Genomic DNA, 12,289 nt, shown 5'->3' on the forward strand with positions numbered 1-12,289 from the left:
GAGCTGCGGCCCATTGACCAATGAGCTGTCAGATTGAACCACAGCATGGAGGAGAAGGGAAGGGATTGTTGCTGTTTGCGGACTTCTGGAGCTCTATATCTATATAATATAATATACAATAATAATATTATATATAGGTATTTCTATAAAATGATATCTAATATCACGGCCAAAAGCTATGTGCGCCTCGGATGATATTATGAATCATAAAGACTGTCTGACGCCTCTGACACTTCCACAACAAGTAAATACTCGTAGTGGGGGATATCTCGGCCATGGTTGAGAAGAATTGGGGGAAAGGAAGTTTGGCCTTGACTCTCTGAAGTCCAAGAACCCCGACATGCAGGAGAAAGGGATTGTACTCTGGGAGCTGAGCTGCCGGAGAGCCGCCGAGCTCCACCCGCCGGAGCTGCCGGACATTGTACTCCGGGAGCTGAACTGCCGCCGAAGCTTCCCGGCTGCTCTGGTGGGTGTCTTCCGGGAGCTGAAAAGTCTGGCGGGGGTAGCTCGGCGGCGGTCCGGCAGCTCAGCTCTGGGAGTGCAATCCCTTTCTCCTGTAATTCTGCACCAAGGCTGAATTTCTTGAACGTCTTCAAATAATGTATTAAGGGTTCACTAACTTCTATATATAAGCATCAATAAAGTAGAATGCCATAATATAATAATAATAATACATTTAATTTAGAGGCGCCTTTCAAGACACCCAAGGTCACCTTACAGAGCATATAGTCATCATTCAAAACTATGTAAAACAGACTACGAATAAAAGGAAAACAGAGGTTAAACATGAAGAATAATAATAATTAATAACACTCAAAGACGCCTAAAGTGAAGGGGGACCTCACTAACCACCACCAATATGTAGCACCCACTTGGGTGATGCACGGCAGCCAATCGGTGCCAGAACGCTCACTACACACCAGCTTGAGGTGGAGAGTTAGGGATGAGGTGGAGAGTGAGGGAAAAGAACATTTAACACTATCGATCACATTTAAACAATATCGACCACATGTAAACACTATCGACCACATTTAAACACTATGGACCACATGTAAACCCTATCGACCACATGTAAACACTATCGCCCACATTTAAACACTATCACCCACATTTAAACACTATGGACCACACGTAAACCCTATCGACCACATCGGCCATGGGACCGATTTGTTCATTCGAACTGATTAGGTCGCAAACGACCCATCACTAGTCTGCACTGATGCAGACCCATGGAAAGGGCTTGGTAAGTGTGGACTCAAACCCTCACCTCAGGCCCTTTGGAATTCGACATTGGGACAGCCCTAAAGCCTTACTGATTTCATGCAGTTCAAAGTCAAGATCATGTTTATGTTTTACAATTCAAAATTTGATGACGCCTTACAACTGGCATTCTTTCAAGACTGAACTCATGAATACACTAACTATTGAATTATTAGGGCTAATGGCCTATCTTTGCTTTTAAAGGTGAGCCTAACAACGCACTGGCATTCCAGACTTTATGTGAATAACTCATACACAGCATTTCATGTTAGGCCTTATACCTGTCTATTAAGTCTTACATATTTTCCTTTTGTTTAACGGGTGACCCTGTAGCTTAAAGGGGCCCATTATGCGTTTCCGTTTTTTCCTTCTCCTATTGGCTTTACATGCAACTTTGTGGTATTGTGGCTTTGCCAACCTCAATCATCCGACAAGGAACAAAGGAAAGACAGGGGCTTAAATACCAAACACAGGGCACGCAACGAGTAACAGCTGAAACACATTAGGGGAGGGAGCAGTAATCACACAGGAGGGAAACTTGACTGGACATGGGGAGAAACAAGAAAGAGATACCAAAGTAAAACAGGAAACACACCAAAACAAGACAAGGAAACAGACAGATCATGACAGATATCTGGTGTAGTTCTTCTATCGTGACGGTTTTAGCAGAATCCACGAGATCCAGACATAAATAAAAGTGGGCACTTGAAAAGCACTTAAAAAAAATTGAAATTAAGACATTTTGTGCAAATATCAATCACAGCTTCATAGCTCAAAGTTGGGCACTTAATTTCCTGCATTCTGGTGAAATTTTCTGCAGCCAAATATTGCCTTTTCTGCATCAATTTATGGTGAAAATGTATTTTTTGATGTAAAGGAAAACGCCATGTCACAGCCAATTTGACCACCAATCATTGTGTTCACACACTAACACAGATACTGCGTAGACTGCCTTTATGCCTTTGAGTTTTTCTGTAATTTAGACAACTAATCAAACAAAAAACGGTATTAAACAAACAAGTGACGTTAAACAAATTATAATTACAATATGAATAAGGCATTGCACAAAAGCGCAAAATGATATTTACGATGCATTCGGGAACCCTTAAAATAAGCCCTATTTAACAGGCTATGTAAGTAGTTATGTTGTGGGCTTCTTTGCAATATTTCTAATATTACTATTGTAATAAAAATACAATATCTTTGGTACAACTGTATTTAAATAGTATTGGTACAAAGTAGGACATCCACTACTCCAATTGATTTTCTCCATATAGGTGAGATGTTCCATTGCATTGCAACAGGCTCTAAGGAACAGGGAGAATGCATGCAATGCTTTGAAATCCTCTGATTTGATCACTGACCAGGCAAATGCTTAATCCATATATATAGTGGCGATCTTTTCTTCATTACCCAAAGGTTCTTTGAGCAAATATTTTGCTTTTTTATAGCCCTGAGCAGGAAGCAAATGTTGGCAGCTCTGTGTTGCTCTAGTACATGTAAGGGTCGCCGTAGTCATCTGAATTTCTTTCCACTCCTCTCTAAAATGTTCTGAAGAACACTTCATACTGCCAAGGATCACCATCACGAACAGGAATGGCTCTTGGTGGTAAAGTAGGAGAGCGATTCTGTAGAACTAGAAGAGCAGGGATGAAATCTTGCCTCTGAATAAGGTTACAAATATCCCCTTGGTTTCCATCATTCAGAATAGAGGGTGTAGTGCTAACATTCCCCTGCATGTCTTTTTTTCCCTGTATTAATCTATTCTAAATTAATCGGTTACCAGTCCAGGTTAATTGTTTACAGGTTCCTGCTGTAAAAAAAATATTGATCTCAGAGAGACCCACACTAATCACAGTCGGCCATCTCCCTCTCTCATCTGTATGAGAGGGAGAGAGAGCCAAGCAGAATACACTTTATAATCAATCGTCACATTGCCTGACAACAAGTATGGGAGAATTTTACCATATTTTTGGAGGAACTATAATCATTGATACTATACCTACCAACCTCTTTAAGAATGTTTTCGACTGCCTAGCAGTAGACATATTGCAGATAGTTAACAACTCTCTCCAGTCAGGCAAGTTCCCAAAAGCTTTGAAAACTGCAGTTATTAAACCCCTTTTAAAAAAGCGGAGCCTAGATGCCTCTATTATTAACAACTACAGACCAATATCAAATCTACCCTTCATAAGTAAAATCATTGAGAAAGTTGTCCTCCAGCAACTAAATCACTTCCTGGCATCAACTGGTTGCTATGACACCTTCCAATCAGGATTTCGACCCCTGCACAGCACTGAGACCGCCCTTATTAAAGTTGTAAACGACATCCGTCTTAACACAGACTCTGGCAAAACCTCAATACTAATGCTACTTGACCTCAGTGCTGCATTCGACACTGTAGACCATACATTACTTCTGGAAAGGTTAGAAAACTGGGTGGGGCTTTCAGGCACTGTCTTAAATTGGTTCAGGTCCTACCTACAAAATAGGAACTACTTTGTTTCCATTGGCGACTTTGTATCAGAATCAACCAACGTGACCAAGGTTCGATCTTAGGACCCTCTTTATTCAACATCTACATGCTCCCACTAGGGCAAATCATGCAAAATAACAATATTGACCATCATTGCTATGCTGATGACACGCAAATCTATGTATCGCTATCACCAAATGACTATCGGCCCATAGATCTGCTGTGCCAGTGCATTGAGCAAGTGAAGGAATGGATGTGCCGAAATTTCCTTCAACTAAATGAGGACAAAACAGAGATAATTGTATTTGGCTCTAAAACGGAAAGGCTTAAAGTAACCCAACACCTTCACTCTCTGTCCCTGAAAACCTCAATCAAAGCCAGAAATCTAGGGGTTATCATGGATTCAGATTTACATTTTGACAGTCACATCAAATCAGTTACAAAATCGGCATATTATCACCTTAAAAATGTAGCAAGACAGAGGGCTCATGTCCACCGAAGACTTACAAAAACTTGTACATGCCTTTATCACTAGTAAGCTTGATTACTGCAATGGTCTCCTCACAGGTCTCCCAAAACAAACTCTGAGGAAGCTTCAGCTTGTTCAGAATGCTGCTGCTAGAGTTCTAACAAAGACCAAAAAATTTGATCATATTACACAAATTCTGAAATCGTTACATTGGCTTCCTGTAGGTCAGAGAATTGATTTTAAAATCATGTTGCTAACCTATAAATCCCTACATGGTTTAGGCCCAAAATATTTAAATGATATCCTTGCACTGCATCAGCCTCCTAGACCACTAAGATCCTCTGAGACCAATCTGTTAATTATCCCCAGAGTAAACACAAAACATGGGAAAGCAGGATTTGGTTACTATGCAACAAATAGCTGGAATAAACTCCCAGAGGATTTAAGACTTGCCCCAACTCTGAGCACCTTTAAAACAAGACTGAAGACTTTTATGTTTGCTATAGCTTTCTGCTAAAATCTTAAATACATTGCACTTTCTAAAAAGCTTTTTTAACTTTGCCTTTATTTTCTATTTTAATACTAAAATGCCTTTTTCTATTTTACCCATTTCTTTGCATATGTTTTTCTTTTACTTATCTATTATATTATTTTATTGTATGACAATGTTTATATGTGAAGCACTTTGAGTCTGCCTTGTGAATGAAAAGTGCTATATAAATAAAGTTGCCTTGCCTTGCCTTGCCTTATCTTGCCCATTCTAATGAAAAAAGTGTGGAGAAAGCACAATGAAGGACTAGATTCTCACTGATCCAAATGTGGGACTTGTTTAAACTACTGGGATGAACCTTGTTGACTTGGCTGCCTTCAACGGGATCCCAAGAACTGTAAATCTCTCGATATCTGGTTCACCCCATTTTTACAGGAAAAGACGGGGAGGGCTTTATGACACCTACATGTGTATGTAGATGTCACCCACTCATCATGCCTTCTGCGGCCCCAGGGATTAACCATGTTTGCTGAGTTTACTCCAAGTAATCCGCAGAAGCTGTGTGCCCCACCAAAGAGGAGAAGGGCTAGAGTTTAACAGCGCATACTTCTCCCACACAGGGGAGTGTGCTCACCTCTTGCAAAGACCGGCTCCGATGAGGCTACTTGGTAGCTGTTGTTGGTCACCTTGTACCCCAAGACTCAGTTCAGCAGACATCAATTATTTATTTAGTTGGTTTTTGCATTTTCAATACTGAGTTTTATTTTTTAGGTTATACGACACATCAGCGATGACCAAAGTTGCTCCCTTACAGAAGTCCATCAGGTATTTCCTTGTTGTTGTTTCTTCGGCATTTTTTCAAATGGATCCAGGGTGGTTTTGGGAGTGACTGGGAAGGTTGGGTACCATGGAGGGTCAATTATATAATGATGGATAATAACTAATATTTCCTTTAAGAAAATTCCTGAAAGGCGGCTATTTGATGGTACTGTCGGCTGTGTGGGACCCAAAGCACGCAGAGTGCTTTGTGTTGGCCAGCCCGAAGAAACCTTACAGGCTTAATGAGTTCCACGAGAGCGGTAAGTGGCTGCACTCCTTCATCGACGAAGACCACCTGTCCACCCAGATGTCCCCGCCGCCTGCCACCCCACCAGGGCAACCGCGAAGGGAGACTGCACATCTTCACCAACTGAAGCGCATCCTTTCTACCTCATTTTGTATGGTAGTGGTCGACCAATTTTTGTTCTTTTTTATCTAGGCTAGGTCATTACGTGTTATGTCAGTAGCAGTTTTAATTTTTTATGGACATGTAGTGATGGGCCTTGCAAAACACTCGTCTTTGCCAGAGCAAGCGCAATCACTTCGCAGATAAAGGAAAGTGGTTTGATTTGAATGTGTTTTGGTTTCTTCTTGTGTTACTTTGTGGAAGAGTTTGGGTTTGCTTCTGAATCCTGTTCCGTGAAATACATTAATTAGTCTATTGATTTAACAGAAGTGTTAAGAAATATCTTCAAGCAAATATAATCTACACAAAACAATCTTTTCAAAGCCATTGCCATTCTAAGCATCAGTCCTTTCAAGGGCTAACACTAGATGGTGCTGTGGTCAAGCAAAATATTTGTTTCCAGTTGGCCTAACAAAAGAAATGACCTGACGATTCACATTGAAGTACATTTAAATTCAACAGATAAGGCACTCCATTTTAAGAATATATATTTATTGATGAATTATTTGACCCTCATTTTAGGCCTGTCATTGGAGAATGAAGCAGGCATTTCCAGAGGTAACAAAACTCATGCTTGGTGAGAGGTGTATATGCATGGAGACTGTACAGGAGGGAGTCCTGCTATTCGACCACAGATAAAGTGAAGTACATTTATGTATCCTACGTGTGTTTACACTCCAATTCATCCTTTAAGCACATCTTTTGTAAGTCCCCATTAATATAATTTATAGTACGCATAATTGTACTCATTTCAATCGGATGAACCTTGAGTAGATTATATTAATATATTATGTATTTTCTTATCTTTTAACCCTAAACACTGCACATTCCAACCTCCATTCATAAATAACTCTACACATCCCCAAACCACAGGTATATCATTTTCAATAAATGGAAAATAGAACAAAATAAAAGATCTTGTTTATCATTTTACACATTGTCAACATATTAAATGATCACAGAGTTATTGCTCATTTCGTACATTGATATAAAACGATAATCCAAGGTGTACAATGTGGACAAGGAGGTATACAAACATCCACTGATTGGCCTTCACTGGCATTGCTAGTATCTATCAACATTTATCTTACGACAACCCCCCCAAAAATACATCCACCAATCATCTGAATATACAAACCACCTTTATTTATTTGTGGCATTTATGACTGCACATTTCCACACCCAATAAATGAATTCATGCCAGTGTGCAAAACTTTTCAGAGATAGAGAAAAAATAAAGCCTTTTCCTGTAGGATGGTGTGGTTCTAATATCAGCCATCTTATTATCTTCTCTTCTCTTATGTTCAATGTTGCTTCAGGATCTAGTTAAGTTCCTTTGGCTGTAAGAGCTGTGATGAGAGAAAGAGAGTGTGTGGGAGGAGTGCCATCTAGTATGGCTGGAGAAGGATTGCACAGGGTATCCATCCATTGACACCAGATCAATTTCTGGTAAAGACATTAGGGGATAACAGGTCTTCTTTGGTAGACACATTGATGATAGATATTACATGATTGTACGTAAATCACGATGCCTCCTTTAAAGCCCAGTCTTGTTGCTAAAATGTACATATTCATGAAAGTAGTAGGCTACCTTCTTTCCACTAAGAATGGAACAAACATACTAGGGAGATAAGCATTTATACAAAACACTGTCATATTAACGTGGTTGGCATTTACAGATTAACTAGATATTGTGACCCCACTAGTAAGAAGTGGGTCTAAAAGCAAAAATAAAAAGGGAATATCATCTTTCTTAATGCTCCGCTATGGGAAAATATTTGCATGGGTTTTATTTTACAGTCTGCAGAGGCTTTGTGACAGTAAAATAGCATTTCATAAAAGTCGGTTCTGACTATTGAAAAGTATTGCACATCAATCAAAAGTCTACCAAAAAAAGTTGTGGCCGTCAAATTTCAATAACACTGCGCTATATTCTTTCAACTACCAGAGTAAATGACGAAAAAAAAATGAAAACCAATGTTCCTTTTGTACTCACTCAGGAGTTGATATGTATCAATATTATTGACTTACGTTACATAAACTTGGACAACACAACACCTTCCTACAAAGTCCTTACAAAGGCAAGGTATCTTATCGAGTATTTATCAATTCTTAGTTATGTTTACAGGTGTGCAGAATGTTGTCCTCTCCACTTCGGCTCATCGATTCCATTCCAACATTCACATTTTATTCCACTTGTACGTTTCAACTTGCATTTCATGCTCGTCAAACTTTATGGTGTTTGATGAGCATTTCTTCATGCCGTCATCCTTCTTATTGTGACGCGCGAGACCATGCATGCCAGTGGACCACATGCTTACCAACCATAGATCTTGAATGTCTGCTCACAATACACATTCAAAACATGAAACCAAAACAGGCTTATTTCTTAAGAAGCATCTGTTTCACTAGCACTGTTTTTTTATGGAAAGCTGTGAAGATGGGCAATGTATTGATTATAATATATTGAATATCGTGATAACAGCCTAGATGTAGCCCAGGCTATAACTTTTTTTATCAAAATATTGCGATGTAGCTTAAGTGTTGTCTTTTGGCCTTGATCTGTTAAACAAGTGGTTAGGTTTCATGGCTTTTTGGCAGTTATATTGAAGCCGGTCTTCCATATTTGTAAAGATTGGTAATTGGGTACCATTACAAATCATATTATAAGTGATTTTAATGCAATTACTATGTACATTTTTTAGTTTTTGACATTAATGCCCAGCTCTAAAAAGCCATTGTTTTGACTTTCTACAAGATTTGGTTTTAAAGTAATATATGAAATTGACTGGATAAGGTTGTTCGAAAGCCACCCTAGTTTAGATAAAATTGTGAGCCATGGTCCAGGACAAACCTCAAAGTAACCCAGCCAGGGTGAAGTCAAATACCAGAAACCAACATCAGACCTCCAGAAGGAAAACTGGGGCTTCAAAATATCTCTTTATCATTCTGAGATGCAAACCACCGAAACTACAGAAATGTGTATCAACATAATCAAAGCTTTTGTGTTCCTTGGTTGAAACCAGTATGGTTTCAGTGTTTGACTCAAGCTCATCCTACATGAAAAAAAAGCACCACTCTGTTCCCATCCAACACTTTCAGACTTTAATCACCACTTTCAACTCGTAGCAGCAGCCATACATACGTTAGTTTTTTTCGGGTCGGGTATCAAACACGGTGATATTCTCTGCGTTGCTGGCCCACATACTGTTGCTTTTCTTCCTTTAAATGTTCTCATCCTTGATCAATCCACAGGTCAATTGAAGTCTTGCAAACCACACAGACCGACATCTCGTTTATTCCCTTTCTTACAAGAATTTGTCAACATAAAACATGAGTAAAAAATGAAGGCAACCCAATCCTCGAATAATATCTTCTTTCTCTGAAGTTATTATTGCCTTCAACTTCCTTTCGGCTTTGCACCCTGTGAAAACCCTGTTGCCGTGACAAAGCAAAATGATCTCAAAATGACCTATATTAAAAGATGAGGTTTCAGCTTCCTGTCATTAATGCTTTAACAAAATTCTAAATATGAAAAAAACCCACAACATGTTTACCAGAGGAAAAGGGGGCGGTCCTTGGCTTGTGATTGAAACACTGTCTATGTTCTGTATTCTGATTGGGCTCCCATGCTCAGCAGGAAGTGTCTGTTTGCTTTCCTCTTATTGGCTGACGAGGAAGCCGCCCATCCAGCGTACCTTACAGGCGAGCCAGCGCCGCAGCGGGCAGAAGTACTCCAGGTGGAACTGCTGGAACTCTGGCGTCCTGCGGATGTCCCGGAGGAAGGCGATGTCCAGGTCCGACTCGGTCAGCACCAGCAGCAGCAGCAGCAGTGCCCCCAGCAGACCCATGGTGACCAGGAACAGGCGCAGGACGCTCAGAACAAACTTGTTCAGCTCCTCCACGTCCCCGCCGGCGCCCCCGGGGGTCGAGGTCCTGCTCCTCCCCCCCGCCCGCAACGCCCCCCTCTTGCCCGGGCCCGGCTCCGCCCCCTGGCCCCCCCTCTCCTGGGCCGTCTCTGACTCCGCCCCCCCCTCCTCGTCGCCGGCTCCGCGGGACGTCCCGTTGAGGTGGCGGCCCAGCGACATCTCGGCGCCGCCGTGCTCGGCCACGGGCGTGGGCAGCACGCTGTCCGACGGGCTGTAGGCCTCGTCCGAGATGACCCCCGACCCCGAGGGGCCGGCCTCCCTGCTGTCCGCCAGGTGGCCCCGCGAGCGCCGCATGAAGGTGTCGCCGTGGGAGACGGAGCGCACCGGCGTGGAATGGGCACTGTCCCGGAGCGACTCCAGACCTGCGCGCCAATCAATCATTCAGTTAGTTATTCAAACGTTTTTTTCCTGTAAAACTGCAATACAATGTGCTACAGGGCAACAAGGTGACAGGAAAGGAAGTGGAATCGTATTCATAAAATAAGATCAATAACATGGATGGATGCAGCTGATGTGGAGTTACTTATTGATCATCACAGTTGGTTGGTAATGAAAAATGGTATAGATCATTCTGCCACAATGACCAAGTAGTGTTACTGTATGATGTCTTTGTGTGTATATATGTACTGGCCTGGCTAAAGCAGGCCAGTACACAAAGGCACCCACCCACCCAGCAACCTACTCACACACCTACCCACACACACCCACACCCACACACACAGTCGTTGAGAGTCACTTTCTTAATTAACCTATTCAGTCGAGCATTAACCCTACCAAGGACATTGTTGATGGATTAATGTGTTGAACGTTAACTTTTTTTTTGTGAAGTCACACCCTGAAATTGAGAAACACACACATAACCCCCCACTCTCACAACCACATGCACACACACTGTAATGAGGTTAACTGATAATGCTGCTTGGAGAGACCCTTCGCAAGACCCGAGAATATTTAAAATGTGATGTGAACGATAAATCACTGCAGTCTGAGAGACATTATGACGTTGCTGCTCTGTAGCCTTGACAATACGAAAGATGTTTGTGTCACACAAAGCCTTGTGCAAAACAAAGACGGAAACCACCTTTCAATAAAGTGCATTCCCTGAAAAGAATGGCAGATAGGGACTTGAGGCACCTATTTTTGCATGATAAGTGATGTATTTAAAGAAATGATGAAAGGATTGTTTGTGACTCTGCAACGTCTTGCAAGTGGATATGAACCACTAACCAAATGGCAGGGAGGGGGTCTAACTGCTTTCCCTATTATGTGTAATCATAATAGAGAGAGCTATTTTTCGTGTCGGAAATATGATGCACGCCTACTCTGCAATCAATTTGTTTTGGAAAACCTTCATGTTATGTTCATGGCTTCAGAAGAGAAGGTTACTCTCCAGCACCGTGTGCATGTTAATATCAAACTGTAGGCCCATCAAATAATGAAGCCCCTGGTAAATATATCCACAGCCGTTGCAAAAACAGCTGTGGCTTGTAAGGGGCGTGAGAACCTAAATCCATGCGTCCAAAAGCCTTTGGTAACTTGACACCTCATGGATACCTAGCGCCATACATACCAAGAACACAAAACCATAGGAAACAAGCGTTCACACTCTGCCGCCGCCAACAAACAGGAAACAATCCTCCACACCAACCCTGTTCAGGCAAAGGTGGATCAATTTTCCCCTCAATCTTATTATTATCTATCCTTTGTACGCATTTTATTTATTTGATATTTTGAGAGATATTGTCTCCAAATAACTAATAGTATGCCATAATGTAGGCCTACCTACTCATTTAACCTATTACCGTTTTTGAACTTTAACTTATTTTAGAGAGATATTGCCTTTAAAGACGTAGCATTATAAAGGATATGTCATATTCAGTCAATTGATCCAATGTTACCTTGGGGGTCGCGGCGCCCCCCAGGCCGGGGGGTGCCTAGCCGAGACGAAGCCGTCGATCCCTCCCCCAGTCGAGACCCCGATGGACTGGAGGAGGATTCGGGGAGAGAAGGGAGCAGAGGGAAGACCCCTAGGGCCTTTGCCATTAGCCTGGGCCCCAGGGACAGCACGCGGACCCTCACGTCCCGGTAGCAGTGGTTGACCATGCACAGGTGCACGTTCACCTTGGTCTTGATCCGGATCAGACACTTCACCATGGTGACGGAAAACTAAACTGGTCGGACCCCGAAATCCTTGAGGACGGCTGGCAGTCTGGTGTTTTACTCTAAGTCTTTCTCAATGTCGACCCGATCCATGTAACTCTGTTTGAAGCTCTTTCTGACGTCACTGTCTCTTTAGCTCCTCCCGATTCTTCTTCTTCTCTCTTTCTCTTTGTCACTAATGTGTTCTTGAGCCCCGGACTCTGAGTAACAACCACCTCTACGATACTAGTAATACCTCAGCTGCACTGACTTGCTTGTTAGACAGAATGAAATAGAGAAA

At 41.9% G+C, this 12,289-nt stretch overlaps 1 protein-coding gene across 2 annotated transcripts in view; it reads right to left on the bottom strand.

Moving 5' to 3' along the window:
- Positions 1-6,391: 6,391 nt before the first annotated feature.
- Positions 6,392-12,289, bottom strand: part of LOC115559136 (FERM domain-containing protein 5) — a 66,433-nt gene continuing 60,535 nt past the window's right edge. For both annotated transcript variants that reach the window (XM_030377838.1, XM_030377837.1), the window contains exon 15: positions 6,392-10,211. In XM_030377838.1, coding sequence (XP_030233698.1) covers positions 9,583-10,211 — 629 coding nt within the window. In that variant the 3' untranslated portion in view covers positions 6,392-9,582. The remainder of the gene's footprint in view (positions 10,212-12,289) is intronic.

The sequence above is a fragment of the Gadus morhua genome, chromosome 14 (genome assembly GCF_902167405.1).
Source record: "Gadus morhua chromosome 14, gadMor3.0, whole genome shotgun sequence".
Taxonomy (NCBI): Eukaryota; Metazoa; Chordata; class Actinopteri; order Gadiformes; family Gadidae; genus Gadus; species Gadus morhua.